At 40.7% G+C, this 19,483-nt stretch overlaps 1 protein-coding gene across 1 annotated transcript in view; it reads left to right on the top strand.

Moving 5' to 3' along the window:
* The window catches only part of SDK1 (sidekick cell adhesion molecule 1), a 423,082-nt gene that overhangs the window by 338,637 nt on the left and 64,962 nt on the right, over window positions 1-19,483 (top strand). Inside the window, exons 26-29 of the mRNA XM_061356969.1 lie at window positions 5,237-5,352; window positions 5,931-6,120; window positions 7,928-8,026; window positions 16,549-16,743. Coding sequence (XP_061212953.1) covers window positions 5,237-5,352; window positions 5,931-6,120; window positions 7,928-8,026; window positions 16,549-16,743 — 600 coding nt within the window. The remainder of the gene's footprint in view (window positions 1-5,236; window positions 5,353-5,930; window positions 6,121-7,927; window positions 8,027-16,548; window positions 16,744-19,483) is intronic.

The following is a 19,483-nucleotide window of genomic DNA, read 5'->3' as shown; positions in this document are numbered from 1 at the left end:
TTTTAGAGAGGTGAAATAAAATCATTATCTAGCTGAAATAAAATAATTATCTGAGCTTTTGATAGCACATTTTCGAAACTGCCTTCTCAAATTGTGTGTACAGGGCTATATAGACATAACCTGTATATAGACCTAGAGCACAAGTACTATCTTGTCTTGCTGAATTATCCATGCTAGCATAGAGACTTCAAATATCAGAAGCAAACTCTCAGTCTCAGAGAACAGCAAATTATTGTTAGCTTAATAGCAACAGTAAAGACAGATCTTGAGAAGCTGCTCTCCAGCTGTTAATTTCCACAAAACCTATTTCCAAACCTACCCTACATGCACCTGATAAATTAAAATTTATATTTGCAAGGGAATAACAAAGTGGATTACATATATGGTTTAAAAGTTTAATCATAAAAACTTGTAGTGAGCTTTAGTTATGCCACATTCAACACTGATACCTTGCTCTTATTAATTTTCCCATTTTTCTTCCTGAAATGTGTGTTGGAATTTAATCCTGTGCATACCCTACAGTCATAGACACATGTATATGCATGTCTGTGCACTCTGTACCACACAGCCTTACTTGGTGGGAAGTTGTGAACCCGCTGTACACAGCAGGATTTGGTCTGCTGGTGCAGATAACTGCCCTTTGAACCAGCTGAGAAGAAGTCTAAACAAAATCACCCCCCTCCATTAGTTGCTTTTTGAGAAGTAGTAATTGAAAAGCTATTGCCAGAGGTATTTCTAAACAAGGCATGCTTGTGCTGGAGTTAGAGATAACGTGACCCAGACAGAATAGTTTTGAAGTGTTCAGTATTATAATAAAAAGATACTGCATTCTCCACTTTCTCCTTTCCACTGTTCTTCAAACAATTCTTTTGAAATGTAGTAAACACTAAGATTAAGTCATTTCATAAAACCTTAGGTTTATAGTGCTCTTGCTCAGCATCTGAAGATCAGAGGTTACGTGTATATTTGGCATTTCCTCTAGCAGTATTAAAAGAAGGTTGACTTGAAACTGATAGGAGGAGGCACACAGAAACCGGGATCAAAATAACACAAAGCTGTGATCTAGGCCATAAAGACTCATTTATTTTTTTCCATGTGTTTGATACTAACATCTGATTTCTTGAATAGAGCAAGTCAGGGCTCAGGCTTGGCTGTATCTTCTTAGATTTAGAATATAGAAGAAGCACTGGCATAGCAGCAAGCTGCATGGGAGAAGTTCAGGGAATCTGCAGTTAATATGTATGGAGTCAAATGGGGTTAAAATGCAAATAAAAAATATCTAAAGTCGGAGAGAAAGGTCAAAGCACTTTTAGGTCTGTCTTTTGAACTATAAGAACAATTCTGTATATCGTGTATTTCCAAAGTGCTTTAAAAGCAGATAGCTTAAGTATTTCTTTCTCCATTTTATACATAGAGTCTTAGGGAAATGGGTTTCCCTGGTGCAGATTGTAAACATCCCTCACAGCTGGCCAGAGGTGCCTTGGCCAGGATTATTCGCTGACAGAACTCATGTTTCTGTATTTTACGCTGTCCAAAGAGCCTAAGAAGTTAGAGCCCAGGCACTAAATCAACTCATTGCATTTAATGACAGTGCAGCCACTGGAGCCCAACCCCTTTATTGAAAATAAAGCCGTACTTGAGCACTTCTGTTTGTTCTGGGATATGTTGTCCTATCACTAATAGCTGAGCACCCATGCTAACAGTAAAGGGGCAGCATGCCCTTACAGGTACTCTCTGGTTTGTGAAGCTCTTGCATATAAAATATATTGCAACTAAAGAAGCCATGGGCGAATAAACCATGCAGGAGGTTTTGGTAATCCAGGCTTGAAAAACAGTTGGGAAGCCCTAAAATGAAAATCTAGGATAAGAGTTGCAAGCAGCTGAATGTGGAGGGGGATGAATTAGGATTCTTAAACAAGACAAGTTTTATCAATCCAGAATGTTTTATAATGCTAGAAATTAAATAGCTCATTAAATTTTACAGTATAAAATAACTGCAGAGGAACAAGCTCAGTTTCTGCTCAATAACTGACATTGTTAGTAGGTACAGTATAGAGAAAGCAAAAAACCACTAAGCCCTCTAATGTATTAGAATAACCTTGACAGGGCTGCTTCCTTTTAGGTACAAACCCTCTTATTTTCAAACAGTTCATCTCAAATACACCTAACCAGTGCTGTAATATTTTTTGGGCTCCTAGTATTCAGCTATATATATGTGTATACACTTGCCTTACAAAAAGCACCTATTATACAAGCATGGTCACATATCCATGGCAAGGATCAATCTCTGGATTTTTCAGAGGCTGACCTTCATGGAGCAGTTACTTTGGTGTGATAAAGCATCGCTTGATAATTCAAATGTGCTCCAATGTCACTGTGGGGATTTGTCAGTTTATACAAGCAGCGAATTTGGCCTGCGGTAGCTAATTTTATAGGCAAAATGGTTGTGTACTGCAGCTCTGCTGCTTTTGCCATGAACCTTGCTCTAAATTTGCACTTCTTAATTGACATCAGATGTACAATATGCCACTTTAATTTTTACTGTCAAAAAACAGTGATGGATGTTGAGCTAAAATGAGCTGCAAAAGAGAGAACCATTGCACCCCACTAGCTTTCTTAGAAAGCCAGAATGCAGCCTGGCTTATTAAAAGCTGCTTTTGGCCCTGTTAGAGACATGAAACAGCAACATTTGCTATATATCAAATGTCAGATGTAGAAAGAGGATGCATGATCTGAGATGCAAACAGGAATAACCTTAAAAACTTCTTATTGACATTCCAGTACAAAGCACCAGTAGCTCTATAATTTCTTATGTTTGATCTTCTGAAGTACCTTGTGCAGCTGGCAGTTTGCTGGATTAGCTCATCATTTAGTTTCAGTATTTATGGTTCATTTTGTTCAAGCTTTAAGATTTTTTTTTTTTTTTGGACACTGTTGCTTGGTTTCTGAACTGTTCTTGCAGGTTACTAATGAGAGCTCTGCTTTGGAGCTTATAATAAAGTCTTTAGTGCAACAGTTAAAGAAACCAGCATTACAGAAGGGAGCTCTTTAGGCCTCATTTAAGCCATAATTAATCTTAGCAAACTATAATTTCTTTGTATCACTATATCCTGAGAGAGGAGGGAGGTCAGAGAAATGAATGTTGTGATTCAATTAGTTCTTAAAGGGTTGATCAAAGTCTGTCACTTGATAAAAGCCTAGCAACAATAAGATCCATGATATCACTTGCAGGTCCTGAATTCATACAGCCACATTAGAATAAAATCCTCAACACTAATACAAGAACTCCAGAACTAAAGCACACTCAATGAACACAAGTTATTTCTGCCATTTAAGCACTGGGCTTAGATTCTTTTCCAGAGAGAAGGGACAGTTAGCTGCTCTGGGTGGCACAGGGAATTAAGAGGAACATGGGCTAATAAATCTTCAGATAGACCATGCTCTCCTTTGTTAGCTTTTGAGTGCCCCTGCCAGCAGCGTGGCTGTACACACACCTCAAAGCAAGCATGCACTCAGGGCACAGCCTCCACCTTCTGTGAACTGGGGAAATCTCAGGGCTGCTGATCAAAGACGAAATGAAATACTGGTAAAATAAACTTTTTCTCTCTTCAGAGGCTTCAACCCAGGTAAAATAAAAATAAATGTGGCTGGAAAAGGGCTTCTTTCCTCTACACATCCTGGTTTCCTGCAACTCACCTCCACCCTTTCACCAGAAGTAATGATTCATGTGGGAGTAGCTTTTGTGGAGATCTACAGATAAAGTTATGGCACCTCTGCAAAGACATTCATGGCTCCTGGCGATCTATTTTCCTTTAACATAATTATATCCTTGTGAGGGATAAATCTAGGGTAAGATTTTTTTGAAATAAGAAAGGGCATTTCAGCATCGGAGTTCGGAAAAGATTGGATTTTAGTCTGCTGCAGTTATGTGCTGGTGCCCTGGTTCTCATGTCCCACATAATTGGTAGCAGGGAAATTGTTTCAGAAATTACCACCTCTGTGGTTAACCTGGAGTGCACAAGGGTTGGGAGTGGTACAGTCTGGTTTTCAATTGATATTAATTCTGGTATCACACTTCTTTCATTCATGTTGCTAGGAGCTTCAGGAGCTCGCCTTCACAACAGCAGATCTGTCCTTTTATTCGGACAGCCAGGAAAGCATTACTTTTGGCAGCGATTCATGCTCTTTTTTGTGGTATATTCAGGACCTAATCAAGCCTTACTGTCCAAAAGTGCTCATTTAACATAAGTTGGTGAATGTTCCCTTGAGGTCTGACAGGTGTATCATGCTTTAGAAAAGATTGTACCCTTCGGATGTTGGAAATGCCACAGGGGAAAAAAGATGCAAAAGGGCAGCATAAAATGTGAACTCTTAAAAATAGCCTCAAATTGTGCTTGTGTAACATGGCATGCTGTTAAGCTTGCCTACAAAAGCCTGCAGTTGTATGGTGGTTTTGCAGCAGTTAGAGTTTTAATGCCATGAGAAAATGCAAGTTTGCTCTTTGGAGTCAGAGAAAATTACAGTGTTCTTGTGCCATCAGTTCTAATGATGTTTCTCATTTCGAAAGAGCCAATTTTGCATCATAAATGAAATAGGCATGTCTTTCATTTACTCCTTACCAGTGCCTGAAAATACACCTTGTGTTAATGTATCCGCCTATAAATGATATATTGCAAGGGTTGAGCACTATCACATAATTAAAAGGCTTTGAGGTTAAAGAACTTCTCACTGAATGGGGAGTGCAGTGCAGTGACTGAAATTATTGCTAACTCTAGAAAAGATGCTGTAATTTCCTTTCAGATAATATAGGAAGCTAGGGTGGTGTAAAACTTCTTCTTAGAACAGATAGTACCATAAGGTAGACTCCCATTCATAAAGATTTCTAATGTTTGGCATAAGGAAATGAAATGTATGGGAAAGGAATACTAAGAGATAGACTTCTGTGGAAGTCCAGCTATTTAAACTTGATTCTCATTAATGCAAATATAGAGAACTTGAAATTTATTATTATCTGTCCATCTGTACTATCTGTCAACACTGATTAGGATTAAATGTTTAGCTTTTTTAAAGCATTGTGGTTTCTGAGGTGAGCTGGCAAGAAACTGTGAGGCAGGCTTGGGATTATCTAGAACCTATTTCAGTCCTTTTGTATTTGAATACTCTTCTATGGGATCCTGGCACAATCCTGAGCAAAATGGCCTGGTATATCTTACCGATTTCTGCTTTTTGATTCCAGTTCCCTCTGCTCCTCCTGAGAATGTCTCTGCTGAAGCTGTGAGTTCAACCCAGATCCTTCTGACATGGACCGCAGTCCCCGAGCCCGAGCAGAACGGTCTCATCCTGGGTTACAAGGTATGCAATGGGAGTTTCATGCTTATTTAATTTTTAATGCATTACTTAGGTATGTTTTTCATTTGTTATTCATTATTCACCTGCTGGCTATTTATATTATTCATAAGTCAGCTGAAGAAGATGTAGGAAGTGTGCTGCTTGAAAGGGATGATTGGTGATTATAATCTCGTATTTTGTGACAAAAGAGGGTTTGGATGCTGGAGAGGGACTCTTCGTCAGGGACTATAGCAACAGGACAAGGGATAATAGATTCAAACTTAAACAGGGGAAATTCAGGTTAGATACAAGGAAGAAGTTCTTTACTGTGAGGGTGGTGAGACACTGGCACACGTCACCCAAAGAAGGGGTAAATGCTCCATCATTGACGGTCTTCAAGGCCAGGTTGAACAGAGCCTTGTGTGACATGGTCTAGTGTGAGGCATCCCTGCCCGTGACAGGGGCTGGAACTGAAAGAGCTTTAAGGCCCTTTCCAACCCAAGCCATTCTATGATTCTATGAATGTAAACTGTGTAGTCCTCTTTTCAGTCCTCATGTAACAACCTTTTTCTTTCTATTTTTTATATACATTTATTCTGCAGATACTTTTCAAAGCAAAAGATTTAGACTCTGAGCCAAAGAGCCAAGTAGTAAGAGGTAACCACACACAGTCTTTCCTCCTGTCTGGTTTGCGGAAGTATGTGCTCTATGAGATCCAGGTACTGGCTTTCACTCGTATCGGAGATGGAGTCCCTAGCTCTCCTGCAGTTGTAGAAAGAACAAAGGATGACGGTAAGCTTAAACTAAGGCTGTTTGGAGATACATATATTATCCTTTTTCAACTTTGAACCTAAAGGGCTGAGGATTTAGCAAAACCATGGAGACCCAGAGTCCCTCAATTCCTCTTTCCCTGCAGATCAGGAGAAGAAAAAGACTTCTAAAATGTCTAAACGACTTCTCCAGTGCTCGGTGTGGACAATTTATACTGAAGACAATTTTTAAAGCCCAGTTATAAATTCCCATTGAAGTTCAATCATGCTCAAAAAACCAAAGAAGTAGAGTGCTGCAATTGAAAGCAATAAACAAATCTGGGTCTGATTGGATTGAAGGAGAGATGGAATTTGCAACTTCAGTAATCCATTCCCATTTGATTTCCAAAAAGAACAAGGCACTTACCTTGGAAGATGATCATACCGGCTTTCTTTTGCAAGTGCCTCCAGCACTCCCAAGTCTGAAGTGAGCCCCTTACCGCAGTGCTGTGTGAACACACCAGTGTGGAGGGAGCATTCCTGCTGATGTAGTCCTACAGAAATTCAGTCCAGCTGTTAAAATATTCTTGGCTTTGCAGATGCTAAAGTTACCTTTAGCTTCATTACCTTTTCAGTATTAAGTGAAGGTTAATGTCAGTGTGAGAGGCTTCTGCTTATTGCTCCCAGTGAAGATGAACTAAAAGAAATGTCTCTTTTTTCATCAAAATCTTTTCAGCGTAGTAATGGAATAAACATTGGTTTCTACAAGCAACTTCATTAAGGTGATTTGGTTGGGCTGAAAACACCTTCAGACTTCTGGCATAACAAGATATTTTCTGTGAAGTGCAGGGGAAGAGTAAAAGCATGTAGGGATGGGGATGGCAGCAGGGCCAGCAGCTCCCTGACATTTTATTAGCCCTTTTCTCTTCATACTGCTTGTGTGGGGACATGGCTTTTCTTTGAAAGGAAACAAGGAGAAATTACCATGAGGAGAGCTCTGCAGGGAGACAAAAAGCACACACTGAAATGTACATATCAGACTATAATGAGAAATATTTAAAACTGTTTGTTTAGGATAACCCCATTATAGTAGTTACCTCCTTAAGTGCATGTTGGCAAATGATACAAATTGTACTCCCATCTCCATACTCCTGACAGAAATATGTTGTGTCTCCTCTGGGCTCAACTTAATTAAAAGTATCATCAGGGGTAATGCAGGTGGAATTTGTGCTGCAGGGGAAATTTTGCAGATGCTAATGTATGAATTAGCATCTCCTCACCTTGTGAACCTGGGATGGTCAGTGCAGCCACCAGCCGTCTGTATTAATGTGCATCTTTGCCTGCCTCAGGTTCTTCTGCTCAGACCTAAGTGCTTAAAATGCACATGTAAAATCAGAAGGCAGTTCAGAGCTGGTACTGATGACACAGAAAGGAGGTATTACTCAATTCCAACAGGTATGAAGTGGATTAAGCTGACACATAACTCTCTGTAAAGGCAGCTTCGTGACTTGCTTTGTAGTATGCAGTCAGTTACAGGGACTCCTCACTACACTGCTGGGAGATAACACAAAGCTCCTTTGTCAGAGCATCCTGCTAAACACAGGTGTAGGAATACACTGTAGGGTGCACTGTTTCTGCATTATGTTTGGTGTCCGTGGGTGCTATAGGTATTTGACCATGGACAGGATTCCTCAGAAAAAATGTGTTTTATGTATGTGCATAGGCACTCCTAACTATCTACTTACTGTTGGTAAGATACCAATAGTATCTTGCTGCTGTGGAAGGTGAGCAGCAGACTTATAATTCTGACATGCATTCCTTGCTAGCATGATCTCTGTCTTTCTTTCCAGCTCCTGGGCCACCTGTGAGGCTGGTGTTCCCTGAGGTGAGGCTAACATCCGTACGGATCGTTTGGCAGCCGCCAGAGGAGCCCAATGGAATTATTCTGGGTAAGGGGGAGCTGCAAACCCAGGGCTGGGAGGAGAGGGCTGGAGACCAGAGCGAGCTCTGGCTGTTGGGTTTTCCTTCCTCTGGCATGTCTGATTAGAAACCACACATAAGCAAATCTGTGGCTAAAGAAAAGAAAACATGTTGGTGTCAGCTGAGAGACATGGTATCCTGTGGTGAGGAGGAGAAGTCTGCCAAGCTCCACAGTGTTTGTTTTCCACAGCCAGAATCACATGTCACTGAATTGTCATCTCTTTTCCCATCCACACTGGGATTTGTAACCTATTTGGCTGCTGTTGGGCAAACTGCCTGCAGAGCTGCAGTAGGGGAGAGCTGGATTTCCCCCTCCTCCTCTCCCTTTCCCAGGCATGCCCAATGCTTGTTTCAAGTATGCTTCCGTTTTATTGCTTCCTTTGGATAATACTCCCTGACAGGTTGCAAGGAGTTAACTCATACTTGGCTTTTCATTAAGGGATATAGAGGCAGCAAGGCATGACAGGAATTTGGGAAAAACCTTCTTACCTTCCTGCTCTCCTAACTCCTGGGTTGCCTTTGCAATATGCACACCAGCTGCTATTTGTACTTGACACGTGAAGGCTTTTACAATGTAAGAATTCATTCTTGCCTCTAAAATTAAAGTAGCTAGTAGTTACCAGGAAATATTCTGTCCTCTGCTGATGGTAAACATATCTAACAGTAGTTCTAGTTGGTGAGTAGTTGTCTCTCAATTCTGAAAACAGAAGCAAAAGCTTTTGGATTTTGTTTAGTTCTCACTCTGCCAGGCATTTCTGCTTCTAATTTCACCTCCATTGTTCAGGCTTGCGTGTTTTAGCAGTATTCCCTAAAGCCTTCATTGTTGGTGGAGGGTGCTTGCTTCAAATGCTACTGCCTTGGTGGCATCCCTAAAAATAATGAACCAGTCTTATATTGCATATAAGAGTCAAGAACTCAAAGTGTTTGCTCCGGTATATAGTTTCCCAAAGTGATCCTGATGCTTGCATATGCAGGGAAATCATCAAATGGGATTGGAAGGCAGATGCTGCAGGGGTTTTCTAGGCATGAGAAAAGAGTCCATGGGAAGCTTGGCAGAGTTCAGCAGTCAGAGATGGATCCATGCAGGGTTTCTCTGCAGCTTGAGGAAGCTTGACTTCGAGGTTGTCTTGTGGGTTTGATTTGTTGCTTTAAGAAAGTGTGTGTCCTAGAACTTGTTCTCAGTAGAGATGGGGATTTGAATCACGGGATGTGGTTAAGGAGGAAAAAAAAAATCATTTGATAGAAATGATGAGAAAGTACAAAAGCGATTTTGCTCTCCCCACTGTGTTTCAATGTCTCATGTTGCTGCACTTTGTCAGCCTTATTTGCTGAAGTTGCAAGCTTGGTGGAGTAGGAACTCTGTTTTATTTTGTCTTTGCAGAGTACTTTGTGCAGTTCATCCCATTCTGTTTGTTCATGCTCATTGCCACTACATTGGTGATAAGATCATATGAATGCAGGGTTGGGAGGGAAGGGGAAAGATGTCCCTTAAAGAATGCTTGGCATGCTTAGCATGTAGACTGATGTTTCTGATGTCTTGCACAGTTCATTCCCAGTAATGTATCCCAGATACTTGATACTGTCCTGACTTGACTTTTTTTTACAACACTGATGGTGTAACTATGGTTTATGACCCACTATTAATTCTTACCCTTTTTCTGCAATACGCTTCCAGGTCAGTCAGTCCCTGTTTTATAGGTACATTAAGCTTTTTCTTTGTAAGCATGATAATTTGCAGGTGCCCTTATTGAATTTCATCCTACTGATTCCAGACCATCTCTCCTCATTACCAAGATCACTTTAAATGACACTCTTGGCCTTGAATATGTACACAAGCCACTCACAGTTTGGTTTTATTTTTGGAGCTTGCAAGTAGACTGTAATTCCATCAGCCAGGTCATTAATGATATTGAGCAGGACCAAACTCAATCCATAAGGTCTCATGAGAGCTCACTTAACATCTTCCCAATTTGTTGGAAAAAAACTATTGGTAATATTTTGACCTATTTTTTCAAATGTTCAAGTAAAAATATGTAGTGTTTTTCCTAAATCCTGTTTCTCTTGTTTGCTTTTGATGGGGCTGTGTGCAACTGTATTAAATCCTGACTTAAAGTCAGTGTGGGTCATATCTACTCTTCCCACCTGGTCAGCTACACTGGCAAAACGGAAAACAGATTATTTGATATTTATTATGTGCTCCAGACAAATACATTTTGGCTATGTCTTGGTACTATATTATCTTCATGGATGCTTCTATGTTGACTTTTTTTTCCCAGGATCCTTCTAGGTATTGAACTTTAGGTTGATTTGTCCATAATTCCACCGGTTGGTATTTCCTTGTTTTAAAAGATAGGGTACTCTTTCTTGTCTATTATTCTGGGATGTCACCTGTCATCCACAAGTTCTTGAAGATAATCAGTAATTATTTGAAGATGGCTCCAGCTAGATATAAAAGCACCATGGGGCAAATTTCATCAGACCTTTCTGACTTGATTACATCTAACTTAGCTAAATGCTCCTTAACCTGTTCTTTATTCCAGCCTACATCCCTACTTATATTGTTGTCAGGTTTAATTTGTGTTAAGTATCTAATCAGCATCAACTTTTTGTGTGTGTGAAAATGAAGCAATGGAGGTATCAACCTTCCATTCGTTTCTGGCGCTCGTGTCTTTTCTTCCCAGTAGTTGACCTGTCCTCCTCCTGTCTCTCAGATTTCTGATGTATTTATAAAACCTTTCTCATTGCCTTTGATGCTATTGAAGTTACAAGTCACTTTGCACTTCAGCCATTCTGATTCTGTCCCTCCATGCTTGTGCTGTATATTTATACACTCCCTTAGACATGTGTCCTATTTCAACCTTTTATCCAATTCAGGTTTGATTTTCAGGTCATTAGTGAGCTCTCAATGCAAACATATTGTACCTTTTTTCTTTTTGTCTCTTACAATTGTCAACTAAACCGAATTCCTTTTTCCCTTAGAAATCTTTCCCAGGGGGACATTACCTACCAGTTCCTCCACTCCACCTCTTTGAAGTCGATTGTCTTTATTCAATAGCTCTCACTCTTACTTTTTTTGATAGTAGAATGTTGAGGTTCATGGAAGAAGTAGCTGCCAATGGCAGAGAGAAAAGTCAAAATTGTTCATGCTGGCTACATCTGTGATCTTTCCTAAGAAGCTGTGCTTCAAAAACAGACAAAAAACCATGTGTGGCACTCTAAATAAAAGTTGCAAGTTTATTTTTTCTTTCCTGTACACCTTTTAAATCCTTTACTGTAATGAACTTTGAAAACACTATTGTAACCCCCCAGTCAAATGCACTGAAGTAGACTTGTTGAAAAAAATAAGTTAACATAATTTTGTGCAGTGCCCTTTTATTCAGCAGTGGGGTTGGAAAGCAAAAGCACTTGCTTTGCAAGAGCAACTTTTACTCAAAACCTTTGAACTAATGTTCCTGCTCTTCTAGCTTTGTCCTCTGAGCATACAAGCACCTTTGCAGCTAACATTTTTATAATCTATATCAAAACATGTTCCAGCATTTCAGAGAGAGATTAGCAGGATGAAAATGCTGGCAGGCACCAAGAGGGAAAACTACTTGTTTGTTTGTTTAAATATTTCACTGTGGAAGGCTGCTAGGTATTGTCATTAATCCTGTTGGGAATATTAGACTGAGGCTTCACTCCCTCTTCTTTGCACTCAGTTTGTATAGCACCCAGCCTAGTTCCTTCAAATACTATTAAAGAAAAAAGATGTGTTAATGTGATATGTTCACTTCTAGCTATGACCTTCCCCTAAAAACAAGAGCTCAATTTGATTCCTTCCAGGCCCTGGTTAGTATTCCTCATGGTATCTTTGTATTTAGTGTTTACCTGAAGCCTATTGCAAAAGAGTGTAAGAACTCCACTGAGAATCAGAATGAAATTGAATGTAATCCATATTTGCAAATTCATGTTTTGATCCTAGACTGCATTTGCACACCCACTGGTCCTTAAACAGATAAGCAGTAAAATCAACACACTGGATTGCTGCTCCACTGGGCAGAGCATCACCTCCCAGTATTATTTGGCTTTCCCTAAGTTCTGTGACAAACTAATAAGTGTTTGTATCTCTGCTTACACCATGGCCTGCATGAATGGGTGCTGTCAGTTCTGAAGGGCTTTGTATGGTGATGAGCTTGAAAGCTTTTTTATATTCATGGTGTGTTGGCGTCTTCCTGCCTGTTTGCTTTGGGGAATCTACTGGTTGTGTTACAATGACCTAACATTTAACAGGCATTTCAGACTGTTGCCATTTATTGAGTTCAGAAAGCATAGCTCATGAAAGTGCTTGCAGTTGTGCAAAAAATACTTAAGAAGATGCTAATGCAAAATAAATAAGCCAAGATTCAATGAATAAATAAACTCCTGAAGAGTTCAGGGCTTTTTTGGTTTTTAATGCTGTTTTTACCTGGTGAATGGCAGAACTCCCAATAGCTGAAGAGATTTGGGATCTAATGCTGAGGGGGGAGAAGGGAAAATGAGCAAAACAATATGAATTCTTCTTATAGACCATCCAGATACTTCATGTTCTGTAGGATACTCTTTTCCCCAAAAAGAACTGGTCATCTTTCAAAGATTTTACTTTCATTCATAACCTTTGGCTTTATTATTTTTTTTAAATCTAAAATACTTTGACATCTTATTGTCATAATCTAGTAAGGGAAAAAAGCTTCCTTATTCCTCTGTTGCAGCAATTGCAGTTATTGCCTCTCATAGCCCTCGAGCATACATTAATTTCTCTTTGAACACTTTCCATTTACCTCTATTGATTTACCTTTTGATTTCACTTAACATTTCCTGTCTTCTCCCTTCCCTTGTTGCTGAAATTCATCAACGTAATAATTTTATCTTTTTGATCTTACATTAGCCCTAATTATCATCCAAGCTGTAGTTTAAATACTGTGTCTTCTGTACCACTCATAGAAAAGTGATGCCTTTTATGCTAGTGTGTATCCTGGCTGTCCCAAATTGTCTAATAGGAGAAGGCGATGTAGAGGATCAGAATAAAGACAGACGGTATCTCTCAGGTGGGCTTTAGGCAGCAATAAGAGCAAGCTGAGTTCAGGTGCAGAGGTTGGATATATATGTACCTTTGAATCAGAGCAAGGGAAGTGTTGAGTTTCTGAAGGCATCTGTAAAGGTAATGGCTCTGGTTGTGTAAACTCTGCCTGAGATATCCAGGAAAAGAGATGTTTACCCAAACTGTCAGCCAACACGGCAGATACAGGAGAGGACATTGAGGGCTGATAGTGTTTTTCACAGGGATGCATTGAAAGGGAGTTTGCAGAGCATGTCAGAGACAGGCTGTGACAAGTGATTTCTTCTTTCTCATGGCTAAATTAGTTTTTACACTAGCCAAGGATCCACTCTTGTGTAAGTTATTATAATGGCCTAGATATGTATGTGTTGCTTTGCCTAATCTGAGCATGTTTGTAATTGGCTTTCCAGCATGAGTACCATCAGTTAGCAATAAATAGTTATCTTTCTATTCCCTCTTTACATTTTAACTACACTTTGTATTTTAAGAGGTTTAGAAAAGTGAGGAAATTGCTCGACAAGGATGTGTCCCAGATATCAGACTTATCTTTTAATAACTAGATAAATCAATTTTTCTATTCTTTTAATATTCTCTGTTTCCCTCCAGGTCTCATTCTTTCTGTCTTATGTCCCTTTATCAAACTTCTTTAGCCATCTTAGTTGCTTCTTCCTTCATCTTCCCTGCTGCTGTAAAAATCTCCCCAGTTCTTTTCTTTGACTTTTTTCCCCCTTATAAAGATCCTACACCAGCATTTCCACTCCTCCGTTCTTCCCATCTGTATAAACAAAATAATCCTGGTATATCAGTTCCTTCTGCCCTTTGCTATCTGTCTAAAATGATCAAAATATTATAGTATTAAAGGTACAGAAATACTTTGGTGAGATATATTGGGTCAGTAATGGGAGAGCTGGTGTCATGGATAAAAGAAGGTAGTTTGAAGGTGGGTAAAAGAACTGCTCAAAGCATAAGACCCTGAGACTTCACTGGGATCTAAGCACATTCAGGAACTGAAAAATTAGGCCACTTTTTAGCTAGTAGAACAGAATAGACTGTTTCAGTTGGAAGGGACCTACAGTGATCATCCAGTCCCACTGTGTGACCACTTCAGGGCTGACTGATAGTTACAGTGTGTTGTTAAGGCCATTGTTCGTATGCCTCTTAAGCACTGACAGGCCTGGGGCATCGACCACCTCCCTGGGAAGCCTGTTCCAGTGTTTGTTCACCCTCTTAGTAAAGAAATGCTTCTTAATGTTGAATCTAAACCTCCCCTGATGCAGCTTTGAACCATTCCTGCACGTTGTATCACAGGATAGCAGGGAGAGGAGATCAGCATTTCCCTCTCCACTTCGCCTCCTCAGGAAGCTGTGGAGAGTGATGAGGTCACCTCTCACCTTCTTTTATCTCCAAACTAGCCCAGCCCAAAGTCCTTAACTGCTCCTCACAGGACATTCTTTCCAGCCCCTTAAGCAGTCTACTGCTATCCACCCATCTGTGGAGATGTTGCTGTAGGAATATGCCTGACAGAGCAGTTGCTACGGGGTCTGTGAGTACCCCAGGCAGCACAAGGTGAGCCTGCACAGATGCTGGGAGCCTTTCACTACTGATGGCCCTTTTCAAACGTGGGTGCCCACAGCCTGTTAAGGCACTGCAGTGAATCAGCTCTGTACCCAAACCCATTTGTAAGTGCAGCCCGTGAGAGCTCAGGCTGAAGCCACAGGTGCTTGGAAAAGCAAAGTCACTCTTTGAGGTGTTGGTGCCATAAAATTTGTTCCATGTGAGGCAGCTACGGCTGTTGCTCCACATCCCCTAGCAGCTCCCAAAGAAAAGAGGACAGGGAAACACTGGTGCATTGTCAATGGCACTGTGAGAGTCAGCACACCAAAATTAATACCATCTGTATCCCAATTAAATTCTACTGTTTGTGACAGCGTGCACCCCATGCAAGTATGGCATTCATTCAGGAGAGCATTGGAACTCTGTTCTTTGTGAGTAGGCCTGTGGCAATTGTTGCATATTCACAGTGGGGAAATAAATGTCATTGATTTCATGTAATAGCCACAGGTAAGATAAAAATCACATTTTTCATGCACTGACCTTCACAAATGAAGCACACCAGATTTGGCACTCCTTGTTGTTGTTACAGCCAAAATGTGGTGGGAGTTCAAACTCTAGCTGGGACATTAATTCCAAGAGAAAGAGATGGTCTCAGGTGCTGCAGATCCCTTTCTCATTCAGAAGATGAGCAGAGGGTTGGCAGAATCATGTCGTGACTGTTTTGTTTTCAGCTGGTTTGACTTGGATTTGTTGGCTGCCCTATGCCCTGTGTAACTCCATGAAGCGTTTAATCATGCAACTGTATTCAGCTTGGGCAATAAAAACCCCACATCAGTTCTGGTATTAATTGATTTTGGAAGTCAGCAGCTGGACTGAAAGTTACCATGGAGCTCCAGAAGTGAGAGCCTGATTCAATTGCTGGGTTTACAGAATGGGTCTGAACATTTGGCAGTGTTCAATATTAAATGCCCCCCCCCCCCCCTCTTTGGGGGACAGTTGTTGCTAGTGGTGCGTGAGAACTCTGGAAACCCTCCTTTGCACTGTTGGATCATTAATAATACAGACTAAACTGTGAAGGCCTAATTATCAGGCAGGTTGGAATGGGGGTTATCACTTACAGGCATCAACAAAATTGATTATTAGTGCTGCCTGGTTGAAGCAGGACCATACAGCATGCAGGCTTCTTCCCTGAGCTGCAGGCAAAGGCAGCAATGTGGAATGACAGAAGAAGGATGCTTTTGTTGGCAGTTCTGGCATTCGCTGTAGAGATACAGGGGAGTGGGAGAGCTGAGAAAAAGACAAGCGCTAAAAGCAGGAGCAAACCTTTACTTGAGCACTGTGGGGGCTGCATGGTTTGGGCAATCTAACTGCTCTGCAGCTGAAGAACCTTTAGTTTGAGCCTGTGAGAGGGTGGAACAGCATGTAAGCATGCGTGCTTGCACATGCACAGGTGTGCTTGGGTGGAAAGCTGAGAGTGTTGTCTTGAAATGGCTTAACCAGGTGACTCTAATTGCACAAACTCAGTTTGTTCCTTTGCCTTTCCAAAATGTTACCAGTATGCTCAGAAAAGATTAAGCTGGTTTTGTCTCTTGTTGGTATAAAGGGTGGAAAGTGAAATCAGTTCCATAGCAGATAATATTCAGTAGACCTTTATGTGCCACTGTGTGATTCACCTCTTAATATATGTTGCCAGACGGGGGGAGAGCTGCCATAGAACACTTTTATAGCACTAAAGGAAGTAGATTACTTGGTTATCAGATAAACAAGTAATTATGATAAACTAATAGTTTTGGTGCTCTTTTGTCCCTGCTGGGAAAAAAATCCTAACCCTTTTTCTCTCTCCTGTTGCTGCTGTGATTTCAGGGTATCAGATCGCCTACCGTCTGGCCAGCAGCAGCCCAAACAAGTTCACAACGGTGGAGGTTGGCTCTACAGTCAGGCAGTTTACTGCTACAGATCTCACCCCTGAGTCAGCATACATCTTTCGGACATCTGCCAAGACCAGGCAGGGCTGGGGGGAGCCTCTGGAAGCCACAGTGATCACAACAGAAAAAAGAGGTAATGCTTGCAGCCACAAGTTGAAATACTTTCTGTTGCATGCCTTGGAGCCTGTGTTGCACTTAGGGGAATTTTAATAACAGGCTACAGCGTGTACACCTCCTCCTTCTCACCCCATAAACCTGCCCCAAACCATAGCAACATCATGATTTGAGAAACCTGGTGAGCAAGAGAGACTTTTATGAGGCACAGTTCTTCTAACCTGCCGGGCTGTTGGAGATTGATTTTTCCATCAGCTGCTATATTGGCCATATGCAGCCTCCTTCTGCAGTCAGATCTTTTTTTCCACTCTCTCATTTTCTAGAAAGATTGAAATCTTAAGAAAGTAAGTGATGGATGAATTATATTGATTAGGGAATGCAAAATGGGAGGTGATGTTGCAGGATTTCTCCACAGCCCCTCCATTGTATGTCAGTCCTGACCTAACGTGTTAGTAATCACTCTGGCCTTTCTCTGCTGCACATTCATGCAGGGTGTTTGTATCTGGATTGCCCAGAATTTTTCTCCTTCTTGTATCAGCCATAAAATGGTTATTTGCATTCTGAATCTCCGATCAAATTCTGTTCTGTAGGGAACTTACTTGAAGAAAGCAGAAGTTACATGTGTATAAATGAAGCCAGATGCTTAGATACCAAACATACCAAATGTGAAAGACATAAAGTATTGCAGAATCCACTCTGCATCATTATTGTTTCTAATGCTTTGGCTTAAGTAACTGCTCCATTCTCCAGTCTTAGAACAGATCTCTAGAGCTGCCAGTTAGAAAAAAATGTATTTTCTACCTCTGCATGAGCATTTCTTATTTTTTTTAAATTCAGTGCTAAAAGAGAATATATTGATAGAGAGCATGAGTGTGGGTTTTCCCCTGGTCTTGTACCATATGCCAGCATGACTCCCTTGTGCATCATTGGATTTTTTGTCACCCTGACCTATTGCACTGTTGAACATTGATCTTTAAGAAAACTTCCTCAAAAATTAGAACCATTCAACTTCTGAGATTCATAAAAATCACAGTTCAGTGAGAAGCACACTTCAACAGGTAACTAGGGCAGACTTCCATTGATTTCTTTCAGCTATTGTTACCGCTTTTGCATGTGCTTATGTGCCCGGTCTCGGCTTTTGCCCAAGCCTTGCTCTATAATACAACCAATTATATTTAGTTTTAGTTCTTAAAGTGTGCTTACTTAGCAAACTCTTGCATTAAGTCCTTTCTACACCTTGCAAATCACTTAGAGCAAGAGTAAGGATTTTCCATGCTATTTGCCCACAACATCTTCCTTACTATTTTCCTATAATTCTTCTGGAAGACAAGATACTGGCCTGGCGTTCAACCACCAGCAGCGAGGAGCTGTGGAGTGCAATTCAGCTGCTTCTGGCCTGCGTGGTTGGTGTTAAAATTCCCACTGGCACAGTTCTCCAGGTCATGTGCAGCCTCCCCAGTGCATAACAGTGCAGTCCTCAGAGAAAGAACCTTTAGGACTGTATTAGGAAACTTAAACAGCCTCTGCTAAAGATACTGTCCATCAAAGAGACTTATCAGCTCAAGGTTTCTCCCACAGTTGTCTTTGATTGCTGTCAAAGTTTAAAGTCCAGTACATGGAAGTTTCAGAAATGATCGACCATGCCAATAATGTGAGCACTCAAAGCTCAGAGCCTTTTACTTTTCAGTGAAGTGTGCTTACATTTCTCAGACCGTGCACAAGCTGCTGCTGGATGCACAGTAGCTCAAGGCAGAACTTCCAGCTCTGCTGTGGGAACAATGATCCCTTGTTGCTATCAATGCTTTAGGGTTATCTAGAATAGACAAATCATAGTATAAAATGAATCCTTTCTCTGATGGATGGCTCTGCTGGGTCTCTGTGCATGCTATGGAACCAAGTCCCAAGGCACTGAGAGTTAACTGAAGTGATCCCATATGTAAAGTGTAGAGAGAAGAATGTGTAATCTCACATCAGCAAGAGTGATGAGGGGATGATAAATAAATTTATCCACTGCAGCTCTTCTGCCAACAACTAAACAAGCAAACCAACCTGAAACTTGTATATATGGCAATAAATACAGTGAAAAGATATTTTATTTCCATTAATAAAAATGCATTTAATATCCTTATAGTCCTTGATGGCAATCACAGAAATTCTCCTGAAAATCAGCAAAATCAGTCACTCTTGTCATTAGAAATTCCTTAGATAATCTCAATGTAAATCTTTACATTTTGCAATGATACCTGTGATTTATAGATCCCAGGTTGCATTGTAGCTGTATTCTCCTGAGGTTCTTCTGTAGTGCTTTGAATTTGCACAGTGGTGTGATGCCCTCCACAATAGTTAACACCAGCAATCAGGGCAGAACAGAATCAGAAAATGTAAATGTAGTGAGAAATTAAAAGTAGTCCATTGAGTCATATGACCCTCCCTTACATTCCTGCACAAAGAGCTCACCTTAGCACTTGCTTGTGGCTAAACTCCCATAAGTACACATGGATTTGTACAAACAGTCAGGAAGTATATCTTGCAACACATGAGATTTTAAGATCTCCCATTAGCAGCAGAAGGAAACCCAGTCATGGGAGACTGACTGCAAGATCTGACCTGCCCAAAACTGCAAGCTAGTTAAAGCTTATCAGCAGAGAGTATTAAATCCCTGCACGACGCTTGCTTCCCTTTTTAGAATAACCCTGAATACCTGTCTCAGCCTGTCAGTGTAAGGCATTGACCTTTTACATTGTACTCTGGCTCACAGG

Source organism: Neopsephotus bourkii, unplaced genomic scaffold (genome assembly GCF_033783945.1).
Source record: "Neopsephotus bourkii isolate Nb327-2 ecotype Australia unplaced genomic scaffold, CSIRO-AGI_Nbou_v1 NB_882, whole genome shotgun sequence".
Classification (NCBI taxonomy): Eukaryota; Metazoa; Chordata; class Aves; order Psittaciformes; family Psittacidae; genus Neopsephotus; species Neopsephotus bourkii.
This window is presented reverse-complemented; position numbering and strand designations above follow the sequence as displayed.